The following is a 15142-nucleotide window of genomic DNA, read 5'->3' as shown; positions in this document are numbered from 1 at the left end:
TTTCTTCTTGTTATTTTGATCTACATTTATGCATTTTACTCTTTTGATGCACCTTATTTTTTTTAAATTTATTTATTTAAAATAAACTAATCTTCGTAATAACGAGTCTATATCGTCTTTCCGTGACGTCACCGATTACAAATTACTGTAATTGGAAATTGAGTCACGTGGTGTTTTCGTCATCGGACTTTCCTTAAGACGGAAGCATGTCGTTAAGCTGCATTGTCGATAAAGAAAAAAATATAAAAAAAACGCTTCTTCTCGAATTGAGAATTTCCCTCTTCCTAGTTATGAGTGTGGAACGAGGTCAAGGTGAATGTCAACTAGTTGACAGGCCTCATGAAGCTCCGCACCCGTTTCCCGGCTCCATATTGGTGTCGGAAGCGAACATAGTTAGTGAAGAATTCCACAAAAATTCCATGAAAACCATAAACATTTGGAGGTTATCTTACAACTCTGACGTCGAAATTTAGCCGTTTACGTCACTTTTACCATCGTTAAATTAATTTTTGGGGTGCTTTAACCTAAGGAAAAGTCGTTTATCATCCGGAATATTTTCGCTTTAGAACTTATTTTCCTTGTCTATCGGTTCGAAGCGAATTTTACACGGTCCAAAGACGCCATTAGTAATATTATTTTGACCTTTCTGAAGGATTATTACTGGTTAAACATCGTCACGTTTAAATTTTATCGATTTTGATCGACAATGATGATTAATCGATTTTTTATTTTTTCTTTCTGCAGAAACGGAAAAAATAATAATAATAAATCCTCACCGGGTTTCCTTATATAAAATTACGCGCCTGATTGGTCAGAATTTATTTGAAAATTTAAATCGTCCAATAATCGATGAGTACTGTACATCATCATGGAGAACGAACTCGGTGAAGACAAGTCGCGAAAAAAAAAATTTCATACCGATTCTGTTAACAAGTGGTGCCGGTGTTGGCTTTCCTCTTTGAACGGAAGATGAATTCATTCCCCCGTTTTCCTTTCCGAATTAAGCACAAGCCAACCCCCCCTCTACATCTCTTCAAAAGTGAGTGTAAGGACACGCGTCACGTGTTTCGGGGTTACGTCCGACATAGCACATGTGGCTGATCATGTGACTGCATTTCTCATTAATGACGTCAACTTCTGTTACTCTTTATCATCGAAGGGTTAAGCGTTCTCCGGTGACACTATCGAGAATTAGTCACCAACTTTCTCGACTCTAATTGAATTCAAGCTGGAAAAATATGTTTTTTAACTTCGTTTCGACTTTTTAAAATATGCTTTAACGTATCGTAGTGACGACACGGAACGTTTAATATAATTTACGTTAAATAAATGATTAAGTCTAATTTATAAAAATACAATTCATTTTATAAATAGAAATAAAATATTGTCGTTATTCAGCTACGATTAAACGAATTTGCGAATGATCGCCGATCACGTGATGTATGACGTCTCCTCATGATTTTAAAATTCACCGCGCGTTTGAGTGACGTCACGGGGAATGACACTTTTCTTAGTTCAAGGTCTCCTTACGGATATTTATAATTAGGTTTTATTTCATTATCCTATCGAAAAAAATATTTAAAAAACTACGTTTAACGTACTGTACAAGAGACCAAACGATAACCAACAATAATTATTTTTAAAATTTATTTGTACAAACCGGATCCATTCTCGACTAAATAAATGATAATTTTATTTAAATTTCGTAAATTAATTTGGTAATTTATAATCTATAAAAGTTCAATTTTGATAAAGATAAATAAATTTAAATAAACTTGACATAGTTATGACGTAACGTATGACGTAGGGAATTGTTTAAATATCGTTTGGTCAATCAAAAATAAAAATTTATAATTTTTATTAATATTATTTATTTTTTTTTAAGTTATCGCTCGGTTAATCGAATTATGTTTGCATTTTAAATTTAAATTCAAAATAGATTAATAATATTGCTTATCTGTGATTTTTTAATATATTGAAAATTACATCAGCAGATGGCATGTTTGAGATTATGGGGATAGCACACCCTCTTAATTGTTTTTTTCTTTTTTTTTAATCTAAAGTATTTAATTTTCTTCGTTGAAAACGGAAACCGGAAGAGCCAAAGGGGAATTCCTGAACCAAGGAAAAAACCACAGATCTTTAAACTCGAATTATTTCTTCCTGAGTAATTTCGAGTTATAAAAGCCGCCATTTTTGTGCAGTTGTATAATACTTGCAACGTGTACAACGGATACTTAACTTGCTTTTTCTTAATTTTAATTTATTTACACGTACTCATTACTCATGCCTCTTTTACTCGTTCAGTAAAATTTCTAATAAACGTATCAAGTGTTGTTGTCGTGCCCGCTTTACAGCGCAACATACCCTTACTACTACTTCTAAAGCATCTAATTATAATAAAACATGAATTAGGGCACTTAACTAGCTTTTTCTTTACAAATATAACAAAGTTTTTATTGGTACGTATGTAATTTTTTAATTACGCGTGACCGTAATTATTATGGCTTATGTTAATTGGCACGGGTTTTTCCAAATTACACTCTCGTGCAATTTATTAAATACTAAAAAAATGTAATGCTGTTCATTATGTTATTTCATTAACATTCTCTTCTGGCTACAAAGTAGGACCTAACTAAGGCATTCATGATTGCTAAACAATGTAATTGTGATGTATTCTTAAGATAAGCTCGTTGCTATCTTTTTAATTAAGTTGCAACAATCGAAAATGTTTGTTAGCCTACAATAAGGCTCATAAATAGTCTAATTTCTCTACGTGGATACACATTTTATTGAGAATTATGCTGTGTTACTGATAAGTCATATTTAACTAATTGTTAAGCTTGATAAGTAACTGATGAATAGCGTGTGAGCCTCATTTCTTACTGAAATAATTGCAATTTAAAGCGTGTTTAATGGTTAACATTAAACTTAAACTTACTTTATTCTATAGCAGTATAAACGACTACCATACTCACAAAATTACACATTTAATTTTTTACATCTACATAATGAGCCATAATTGAGTGAGTTACAGCATATTTTTAATACTTCTTGTGACATTGATTACCAGAAACTATAGTAATTTTTAGCAGATATTGTTACTAGGGCATAAGATATGGCATGAACTTCTTTCAGTTTAACGTTTTTAACAAGTCACGTGGCTTACTAATATCATACGCTATGATATAATTTAATGGTATTTGACCTTCAAGTTCTTTTTCGCCGCGCTTAATTTATTAGTTGTTTGTTTCAAGGTGCTGCTACTTACATTTCTTGCTCATATTTAAAAGCATCGTGGTGTTTAAAGGCCATCTTAAATGGACGGAAGCTAGAAAGGCAGTTCTTTACTTTTGATGGACTAAAGTTGTCGCGCTGGTAAGCGAAAGAATGAGTCACGCTCTTAGGACACAACTGTATGTAGATCACACACTCAAAATGCAGATATACTATAGAGGAATATGAGATTAAGCTTATGTTGATCTTAACCTTGAAGCTACGTTTATAAGGTTTATAAAAATTGACTGAGTACCTAAAAATAACTAGGAATGTCCCCGAATTTTTAAATTTACCCCCCTTATGTGACAAGTCGTTGACAGTTAAGTGTGCCGGGATCAAAAATAGATTATAAGTTCTATATATTTAGTCAAATTGAGCATCGCGGCTCTTAAAGTCATGAGGCTTAATGAGGTGTTCGAGTTAACTAAAGAGGTTTACATAGAAAGCTATAAATTGCAATAATGGTCCGAGTGTTATCTGCAACATTACAGAATATGCACATCCAGATTGAACTAGGATATTTATCTTCTGGATGCGGCTCTGGTTCAAATGTCAAAGGCTCTCTTCGTGTACATATTTCTGTATATAATTTACCCCTTTTACTAGTAAGAAAGTTCTTTTCAGACAATTTTCGGATGGACAACAAGGCCATTATACAGCACTTCTCAAAAAATAGCATTTAAAGTGATAAATTTTAGTAAAATTCCTGTGTTCAATAAGAAGAGAGTAGACAGGTATTTTTAAATGATAAGTTGCTATAAAAATAATATAAGCCAGAAAGGGCAAAATTTGCCCAATTAACAAAGTTATTAAGCGTATTTAAATAGTGTGAACTTAAATGTTCGACTTAAATGCATTGTGTTACCTTTTTAAGAGTCACGATAATTAACGGAGGCATTATTCCATGAAAATTTGATGCTCAGCTATGCAGGAAATAAGTTTATGCCATTTTTTTTTAATAAGAATATTTTGCAATTTATATATTTAAAAAAATAATAAAAGTCCTTGAGTAAGCTTTGCATAAATAGACTTTAATATATAGGAAGTGAAGTGAAGGAAGCGTATCTATTCTATGATCAACGGAACATATAATTAAGATTATCTCATACAATTTTACATTTTCCAAGTCAAATTTTGTATAAATGTGATTTTGGCTTCAGACAGGATGATAAAAAAAAAAAAGTTATTGTAAGGATCTTTATCCGGTTTGCTAGCGATAACTCTCAGTTATTGCCATAAAACAGAACAAAAGCGTCGTGTAAAATGTTTTAAGGCTGTAACTGATATCCATGGTTGAGTGTACAAGGTCGCAATTTTGGGGGTTTCTTCAAGCAGATAAACGTTCTAGAAATTTTTATTCTAAACAGTCGAAGATGCTTCTTAAATTAATGGGTACATTTGAAATAATGTACATATTTAATCGATATGAAACGTAATTTTGTGTGACGTGTACGTTTAAGTGATTCATCTATCTTATAAGCTGCAAACGTGTAGCTGTTACTTTTATCTCGCACATTTAGAAATGTGTAAACTATACTGCTGAGTCATTAAACCCCTTTGTATCTTTGAAAGCATACAGTATGCAAGTACGCCCGTCTCTCACGTAACCGATCCATACACCCTCCAATGTAGATGTAAATAACACGTTTTTTTTTTTGCGATTCTCGCGTGATTTGAATCGCCCTTGATCAATTAATTAAATTTGATCAAGGGATTGATCAATTAATTAAATCGATCAATGTCTTTCTTCACTAATTGAAATGGAATTTGAACCTGAGTTTCTTGACCAATTAACTGGTTTTAAATTCCTCTTAATGTTACGTTTTATATAACTTTAGAAGGAACTTGAGTTAATTTTAAAGCCAAACCGAATTAACTTTTAACTAATTAAACAGGCGTATCACCTTATCACTTAATTGTAATTAATTCAAGTTACACGCTTCTAGGAAAATCGAGTTGGTTAACACGTTTCCTAACGGGAAAGAATGCGATTTCGTATAAAGTGCGCAAGTTCCATGTCGACATTTAACTTTGAAACTTGGTTAAAATGAAATTTCGGGAGGAATTCTTCATTTTAATCAAGTTTCTCCACTCGAAAAACGCTAGCCGAGGCTAAAAAGTAACGGCAAACCGACCGTTAACTAAACTCCGGACAGATGATGCACATGCCAGGTGGTTGCGCGCCCTCGATGCTCGAGCCATCTACCATCGACTAAAGTTAAAAAAATAAAATAAAAATACGAACGATTTCAACTATAATTACTTATTAATAAATCGAATAAAAATAAAAAAATAATAAAACTAAATTCGATATTTATGAGTCGACAAAAAGCAATCAATTACAATTACGAAAATATATATATATATATATATTTTTTTAAATAACAGTATCATCCTACTAGCCTCTATCCGGGTATCGAAATGGTAACCGATTAATAAAATTACAGTTAGAGGGCGAGGCGAGATAAAAATCGAAAGGAATTGCGTACGAATTTTAACAGATTTTTAAAACTCAGACAATTTAACTAACGAAATTAATTTTATTAAAATTTTTCACCCAATAATTATCGAGTTTTTTAAAAAATTGTTTATATCCGAGACGGTTAGAGGCTAGTTGGATTGTCAACGCAGACGACGTTGCATGCGGATGTGCGTTTCGGCGCGCGAGCGGCGTTGACTAAAGAACGTGCTGTCGTCAACGCCGATCGTAGTGGAGTCGGTTTTTTGCGGTTTTTGGTTGGTTTTATTCAAATGAGAACGAAAAGAAAGTTAGTTTCTTGTTGATTAGTGTTTTGTTTATGTTTTGGGAATGATTACGAACGATTTTAATAAGGAATAGGATTTTATCGGATTTTTACAACACAAAAGCATCGCTAAAAAGGAAGAAAAATTCGGACGACCGAAGTCATCTCGTTGCGATTATGAAGGTTTGTTTAATTAATAATTCGTTTTAACTATGAAAAAAACTCGATAAATCGCTTCGTTACTCGCTTAAGAATCAATAAACCAGCGAAAAAATCTCATTATACCTCCATACAACTAATTATATTCGCGTATATAAAACACAATTCCTCGACGTCACATTCGTGTGTGACATCATACACAAACTTAATAATGTTTAAAAGTTAGTTTCGCGGTTTATACAATTTTTATTTAAGTTTTGCAGATTAGTTTTTTTTTTTTTTTTTTTTTTAGGCCTATTTAAATCATGATTATGATAAGGAAAGGGTACTTTAAATCTCTTCATTGATGGTTTGGAGTTCGTAATTTTGTTAAATGTTAAGGTAATTTGTACCTGCATGCTTGTATAGGGTTTATATATATATATATGTGTGTGTGTGTGTGTGTGTGCGCTGCTGATGTGGGTTGGTTTTAGATAAATGATGAGTGAATTCTTAGTTTCTTTCTGCTGGCAGGTTACAGATTATTGGTAAAATGTAAGTGAAACTGTCATGTATCTTTAAATTATATGTGAAATTCTATAAAAATTGCACTTTTTAGCCATCAAAATATGAATTTTTTAAGTTAGTTTGCTCTTTTAAGTTATTAGAATACACTGTTCATTCATTTGTTAATTTGTATCATTTTACTGTAGAAGTTACTTTAAGTTAATGTATGCATACTTATATGTGTACGATTTAGCTAAAAGTAACTTCCACTCGGCGTACGTTATGCATTATATACACATTACAGATAGTAATTGTAATTTGGGGAAGATGATTTTAATTATTTGATGATTAAATTTGTTCTTGTTTTTCCATTTTAGATTATAAATAATTGAAAAACTTAGCAGAACTGTCCATTTCTTTAAATATATTAAATATGATAAAAGTGGGATGGAACTTTCTTTTTTTTCAAAGTTTTAATTTAATTTGCTCTCTTAAATGATTAGAATGTATTCAGTGAGAGAATTTAAGTAAAATTTTATTCATTTAATGACTACGAAAGCAATTTTGTATGAATATATGTATCATATAGACGTGCTACTGATGATAGTTGTATGTAATTTGGGGGTTGATTTTAGATGAATGATGAATGAATTTTTTGATGGTAGATGGTAATAGATTATTGCTAAAATGTAAGAGAAACCGTTGTAAATTTTCAAATTATATACAAAAATTACATTTCTTTTCAGCAAAATCGAATTTTTTTTAAGTTAGTTTGCTCTTTTAAATGTTTAGAATATACTATTAATTAATTATTAATTATTGATATAATTTGTGCCAATATACTGTCGAAGTTAATAAATGCATATGCATACAACTTATCCGAAAGTAACTTCCATCCAGTGTATTGTACTGTACAGTACATTGTGTATTATGTACATATTAGTGATAGCAAATGTAATTTGAAAGAGGATTTTTTCTAATTGATGATTAAATTTTCTTGTTTTTCCATTTTAAATTATTATAAGTGATTGGAAAAATAAATCAAACTATCACATATCTGTAAATATGGTAAAAGTGGGATAAAAATTGCTTTTTTTCTAAGCAAAACACAAAATTTTAAATTTAATTTACTTTCTTAAATGATTAAAATGTATTCAGTAAATTTAAGTAAAATTTTATTCATTTAATGACTATTAATGTAATTTAACATGAATACATGTATCATATATAAATCAACTTTTATGTAATATGGGGGTTGATTTTAGGTGAATGGCGATTAGATTTAATTTTTATTTTTTGTAATAGATGATAAACTATATTGACACAATCACCGAGAACTAATATTTATTATCCTACTAAAGATGATAAACTATTGAAAGAATATAATTGAACTATCACACGTCTTGAAATTGTACATTAAATTTGATAAAAGTGGGATAAAACTTTAATTTTTCTTAAAGTGTGAAACTTTTTAAATCAATTTCATTCTTAAACAATTAAAATATATTCAAATAGTTTTAATAAAACATGCAAATATTGTTTACAAAAAGAGTTTCGATACTGTAGTTATATATCTCAATGTGAATCATAGTATTGTGATTAAGAAAAATTATTTTATATTAATTTTAAGAGGATCTAATACTTATCTAAGTGGCAAAAATAAATATTTGAATACTTATTTGTGCATTTTATATCATTTTGTTATCTGATAAACAAATTTGTAGAAGTCTTACTGAAGTTGTGGAATGTTAGTTACTAATTAATATGTAAAATGGAAAATACATTATTTGTAACTGTTGACGATATGTTATCTTGATCTTCTGAATTAATTTGATTGTAGAAGACCCTATTAATCATAAATAATGAAGTTTTATATACAAAAGTTTTTGAATAATTAGATATTTGATGATTAACGTTATGAAGAGGCTAACGTAGTTATTTGTGCATTTGTTCTAAAGGCATTTTTTTTTTTCTTCCAATAATTCCGACGGTTTTCTCTTGGAGCTACAATTGTTTTCCTCCCGAGTAAACACAGAATTCATTATAAATTTATTAACGTGTATTTGTCCTGCTCAATTTTTAAAATAGAGATTGATTGAATGAATAAAAATAGAATAAATTTATATATAGAAAGCTATTGATAAAAATATATAGATTTATAAGTTTTGAACTTCGGTTTTTATCAGTTTAGATTCTTTGTAATATAGGAAGTTATTAAATAATATAAAGTAAATTATAAGCTTTTACATTGAAATATTATTGAATTTTTGATACATAATTTACATAGTTTATTGATATCCTGAAAAACAAAAGTTTAGAATTTCAGTTAATGGAAGCAAATAGTCTAGGAGTAATTTAAACTGAATTATTATTACATTGAATGTAAAATGTGCTAAAGATTCATAAAAGAAAATTACATTTTTAACACAATACTCAAGCAATTTTGGACTTTATTAGATTTTCCTATTTGTTTGTAAACATTAACATAGACACAGTGCAACAAAATTGTAATTTTATTCTTTTGTTTTCAGTTGATACAGATCTGGTTAAAATTTTTAAATGGATTTGAATTATTCGAATAATTTACATTAAATTTTTTGCTATAAATTAGCAATTTGTTTTCGTAATTTGAACATGTTTTAAATTTACAAACAAAATTTTTGAGTAAAATCAAACTTTTGGGAGGAAAGATAAAATTTAATAAAAATTTTATTTTAATTTAATTCTAGAGTTTTAATTTTTCTTAATTATACCTCCTAGTATTATTTATAGCATATTTTTTTTTTATTTTTATCTTTGTGATTATAAATAAATATCTTAGCTATAAAATTAACCATTAATAAATAGATATCATTATTATTAGCTAAAATGTTAAATAATTAACTTTAATAAAGAATTTATGAATTATTGTAGAAATGCATTTATCAATGCATCAATTAATTTGCATTTAATTCATTTATATAATAATAAACAACATTTAATAAATGTAGTTTTTGTAGTAGTATGTACTCATAGTTCTGTACCCTGTTATATCAAATTTGATGAGAACATGTTTAAGGAAAAAAAGACTAGTAATATCTCAGAACTGCAAATTAAAGAAACGTTCAAAGTGTTTTTTCTTTCCATTATCGGAATAAAATTCCATATTTTTCGACTAAAAGATTTTTAGTTTTAGACTAAGACTGCTCATTCCTTCAGTTAACTGACTACTTTTCAGTGCAGCTTCTTTTAATACAGACAAGTCGTATATTTCCTTGTCTAACTTTAATTTTGCTTTTTCCATTTCCGATTTCACATTTATTTAATGGCATAAAAACGCATTAAACGATAAATAAGAAACAATCCGTACACACCTCGACCATCCTCTAGCGGATTTTCTATTTTTGTGCTTTATTCGTCAAAACTTTATTAACACTGAAAGACAGCGCTCTTAAACTTTTGTCTGATATAAATCTTTATGATGATATTAGAAAAGTAGAGAAGACACTTTAAATATTTCTTCAATTTAAAGTTATAATATTCTTTTAGTTTTCTTGCAAAGACATTTATGAAAGATTGATTAAATTGCCTTAAAACATTTGAAAATTAGTATTGTATTGGCATGTACAAAGTATATAATTAAGTGATAACATTTTGTATCAGTGATTTCTGTAACTCACTTTTGTAAATAAGAATTCATTTCAAATTTTTGATTAGTGTGTAAAAATTATAGATCAACGTAAGAAAATCATTTATTATTAATTAAAAATACACAATTTGCTAAAGTTTTATTGATTTATATTGAATCTCATATAAAATGGACCAAATTTTTCGAAAGTATGCATCAGTTCACTTTAAAACACTGTCGCAATGATGAAAGGGAAAGAAAACGTCGGCAAAACGTTGCACAATACACCACAAACAAGTACGTAAAGATTAAATCACTGTTGTCTAGAATTAAAATAAGGATAAAAATGAAAAAAAAATAATTGAAAATTTTAAAGATTATAATTATTATAATTTTGTATCAAATCTGATAATTAGATATTCTATTATAAACATGTATTTTTTTAAAAAAATTCTGTTGTGTTGTATTTGAATGTTTTAACTATTAAATTCAATATAATTTTGTTTTATATTCAGGAAAATATTTTATAATTATATGAAAATGTTTGAAAATCTTTGCTTTTTATTTTTATTAATTATAGACTATAATTTCTTTGTCCTTTTTTTTTTATAGATATACACGTGAAATATATTTTCTGTAACTATGTTTGCATGCATTGTATATATTTTCCCATACAAGTACAATAATATAGAGTTTGAATTTTGGATATTTAGAATTTAAGAAAAATGTTTTAAAAAAATTAGGCTTAAAATTTTTATGCTTAAATCTGAATAAAATAAATGCCAGATATTTTAATATGTAAAAATAAGAGGTATTAAAAATAAATAAAAACAAAAACTATCGTTTTTAAGACAGAATTTCCTATTTTTGCATTATAAACATATTTGAAGAGAAATTTTTCTCCATCTATTTAAAAAAAAAAATTCTTCTTTATCTTGTCTTAAATTTTTGTTATTTATATTTAAATTAAGAAGTTTAATCCAGAATATCATTATGTAAAGCAATAAGTTTTTACAGAGGAATATGTAGAGTACGGTACATATAGTTATGATTTTTGTATTTTAAAATCCTATGAGATTTTCTTTTTACATAAAAATTTAATATTTACTATTAAAATTTCAGTAGAAAGCAGACTACTGCTGGTTTTCATTCAATTGTAATACTAATTACTTAAGAATACAATCCATTAGATTAATATTAATAGTTGTTATTTATTTTTACATCTAAGACGATATCTTGTGAATATAAATACTCCATGAAATGGAGAAATGGTATGCATGATAATTAAATTTATAACAAATCTAAAATTTAATTTTTGTGGACAGTCAGACATAAACGATACACTTGTATAATATGTGTAGTTTTCAATATGTGGTAGATATGCTTGACCTGAAAAGTGCAGGAAGAGAACACCACTTGACCTCAGAAATGTTGGTAGAAAATAGTTTTGTAATGGTCAAACAAATCTATATGAATTATGGTTTATAATATATAAAAACAATTTTTTTATTAAATAAGACTGATTTTTATTTAGTTAGTAAATATTTTCAAATTTATACACATTTTATGATATGTAAAAAGAAACCTTACATAAGATATAAGGTTTCTTTTATATATATGATTTTTAAAGAATCAAATTTGTTTTATAAAACTACTTCCAAATCTTATTGCTTTATATTTGAGTCTTTTTAATAAACTGATGATGATTTGCTTGTTGTGTATATATATATATATATGCACCTTAACAAACATGTTATGTATATCATAAAAAAGATGTTAAGAATTCATTTGCTGGTTGCTGGTTTAGATAGTAAGTACAGGCTGTTAAAAAAGCATTCAGTATTTTACAGTAGATAGTGTACACCATACTGAGTTTAAAAAATGGTTAAAATTTTAGATGTTAACAATTTTATGTTAGTATCATGATTGACTTATTGTTGCAATTGGCATGAAAAGAGGATAATCTTGCAAATCTTTACCTCAATATTTATAGATGATGATCCAAGTGTTCTATTTCCATGTATACTTAGCATCTCCTAAGAGTTGCAAATACACCTATCCCTCGTTTTACACGGTACTTCTTTTACACGTTTTCACTTTTACACGGTTTAAAAAATAAATGTAGAAAATAAACTGGCTATGATCAAAAGGAACAATTTTTAACTCTAATCTACACCTATATTCCAATCCACCTTAATTATATGTTATAGTTGATATTTAGGATACTAGGTGAAAGTTTTATTTCAATCCGTCAAATAGTAACCGATAAACCGATATAGGGTACTCCCCCATACGCATGAAGTTGCATTCATTGCACATAGTTTTAAACCAGAAAATTTTAATTTTTCATATTTATAAGTAACAAACGATTACATTATTTTTAATTACATTTTTTACATTACATTACATTACTCAATTACATTAATTTTTATGAATCTTTCAGATTTTATTTTTTGTTCCTTTGTACTTTGTATTTAATTAATAAAAGAATATATATTTTTCTCTGCCTTTCAATATTTTTGTTTGATTTATGTACCTTTAAAAAATTGAAAAAAATTCATAATTAATAAACAACGAAATTATGCGTTTTTTGCATACTTTTCGATTTACACGGTTTTACATTCAAAAAGATACAAATTCGATTTACACGTTTTTCTCAGGAACCTATCTTCCGTGCAAATCAAGGAATAGGTGTACACTAACAATTGAGTGTTTTGTCAGTATGGTGTGAATTATCCACCAAATAAATGCCAAATCTTTTCTTTTTAAACACACTGTAATATAAGAAGGATGTATCAAAAACTGGATGGGGCCCCTCGTGATTATGATTTGTGGGCCATACGAAAGAAGTTATTATAATGACAGTTCTCTAGAGCCATCTCTAGTGATGATCATTGGAATTAAAGGCAATACACTTTTTGAAGCTGTTAGAACAGGCCTGTAATAATATAGTAGTCTGTGACTGTGGTATTGATGTAGCAGCACCATGCTGTGAGCAAGTAGGCAAGACAAGGATGAAGAGAGAGGGAGGTGGTTAGCTTCAATAATATGTGACCATGGAAGTGGAAACTATATACATATTATTGACAAGTAGGAAGAAAAGTAGTAATCAACAAGGAAACAATAAAATATTTTCATTCTAAATTAATGTATCATCATAATCATGCTATATTAATAAAATCAGTGACAAACCGAAAGCCAGTGGAAAAAAGTAATAGAGCTAATGTTTTTGCCTGTGTTAAATGGGCATACTCAGGCTAAAATATATGTTATATTAATGTCAGTTTGAGGGTCGCTGGCAAATGTTGAGTTTACCCATGTATTAAAATGTCCCCGAATACAGGCATTTCTTCACTCAAATCTTTTATTGTGACAACATTTTAAAATATTGTTAAAAAGTAAAATTATTATAGTACATATTTGAATATTGCATGTATTCTGATTAATAATTTATATAAATAGTATAAAATATATTAACCAACTTCAATATTAATTATTACTTACTATATTTTATTTTTGAGTGATTAATCACTCATATATATATGTGCTGTATTTTTTTCCAGTTGGATTCCATAAAAATTAGTAGAAGAGTTAAAAGACACTTATACTTTGGAGAATTAAATGTACACATTCAAAAATAATTTTAAAAAGCATTAGATAACCTGAACAGATTGTTTTTACATAATTTTAATTAAGTTGAGTGTCATTAATTCTCAGAAATTTCTAAACTTCTCAATCATTTATTCTAAAGTACTTCAAATAAACCATAAAATATTATAATATTTTAACTATTATTTTATAAAATAAATATCATAAGAATTTGTTAAAAATAATAATTAGCATTTATATTCATATAGAAAAATAGGTAAATAAAAGCAGTATTTGGATGCTGAACAAATTTTCCTGGCAAAACATACCATGACTATTAAAACCCATTCTCTGTTTTGACTTGCAAAGAAGATGGTAGTTCAGAAAATTGAAATCCACTTCAGTAACTTGAATGAATATTTCTTTTTATAGTATTCGAGATCATCCGTTTTTTGAATGTAAACTGTTATAGGAGACAGGAATGTTTATAAATTCAGATAGTTTAAATGGAAATAGTTAAATGGGTTAACATTTTATATAATATATAAATTTCTGAATTGAACATTTAAAATTTGGTAAATAATAATATGGTATTTTGAACTTTTGTGTTGTGAATTGAATGTGATATGAGACCTGAAAATGTTTTTCTAGAGAATAGATTAAGATTCTAGATAAAAATAGCCAAAACATGGCTATTTTTATCTAAACTTATTTTATGGAGCTGCTAAGGGATATATTTGTATAGATTTTTTTATGTGCACATTTTAATTTCTTATTTCAGTTTTTCAGATTATTTAATATATATTGGAATATTTTTTTTTATTCTAATATTAAAGCATTTTTGTATATTCTCTTATCAAACAAATGCTGAAAAATATTTAGTTTTACTTCAAAAAACATTGAATAATTTGAAGATTTCTATTTATGCCTTATTGTGAATTAAGATCTTTCATATAAAAATTCTTTAAATATTTTTAGAGCTTATCTTCAAGAATTCAAACAATTTAAAAGCAAACATAATTTCAAATTTTAAACATTCCAGAACGAAGTTAAATTGGTCATTGAGCAATTGTTATAGTAGGGTTTCTCAAATGGGATCCTGGGATCCCGGTTGTTTTTTTAACCTGGGAAATTCTTTTCATTGCGGGAAATCCTGCAAATTTGTTAAAAGTTCACTTTTTTCTTATTTTATGTTAAGGTTGTGGAAATTTTGCCAATAGAAAGTATAATTAACTCATAAACTGTCAGAATACATTTGTATTTATTAATTTTAAAATAT

The 15142-nt window shown here is 27.8% G+C and overlaps 1 protein-coding gene across 4 annotated transcripts in view; it reads left to right on the top strand.

Moving 5' to 3' along the window:
- Positions 1-5916: 5916 nt before the first annotated feature.
- The window catches only part of shep (alan shepard), a 205514-nt gene continuing 196288 nt past the window's right edge, over positions 5917-15142 (top strand). For 2 of the 4 annotated variants that reach the window (XM_067285516.1, XM_067285514.1), the window contains exon 1: positions 5917-6206. In XM_067285516.1, coding sequence (XP_067141617.1) covers positions 6201-6206 — 6 coding nt within the window. In that variant the 5' untranslated portion in view covers positions 5917-6200. The remainder of the gene's footprint in view (positions 6207-15142) is intronic. The other 2 variants (XM_067285517.1, XM_067285515.1) reach the window with 2 other exon arrangements.

The sequence above is a fragment of the Centruroides vittatus genome, unplaced genomic scaffold (genome assembly GCF_030686945.1).
Source record: "Centruroides vittatus isolate TY-2023 unplaced genomic scaffold, ASM3068694v2 scaffold_2707, whole genome shotgun sequence".
NCBI lineage: Eukaryota > Metazoa > Arthropoda > Arachnida > Scorpiones > Buthidae > Centruroides > Centruroides vittatus.
This window is presented reverse-complemented; position numbering and strand designations above follow the sequence as displayed.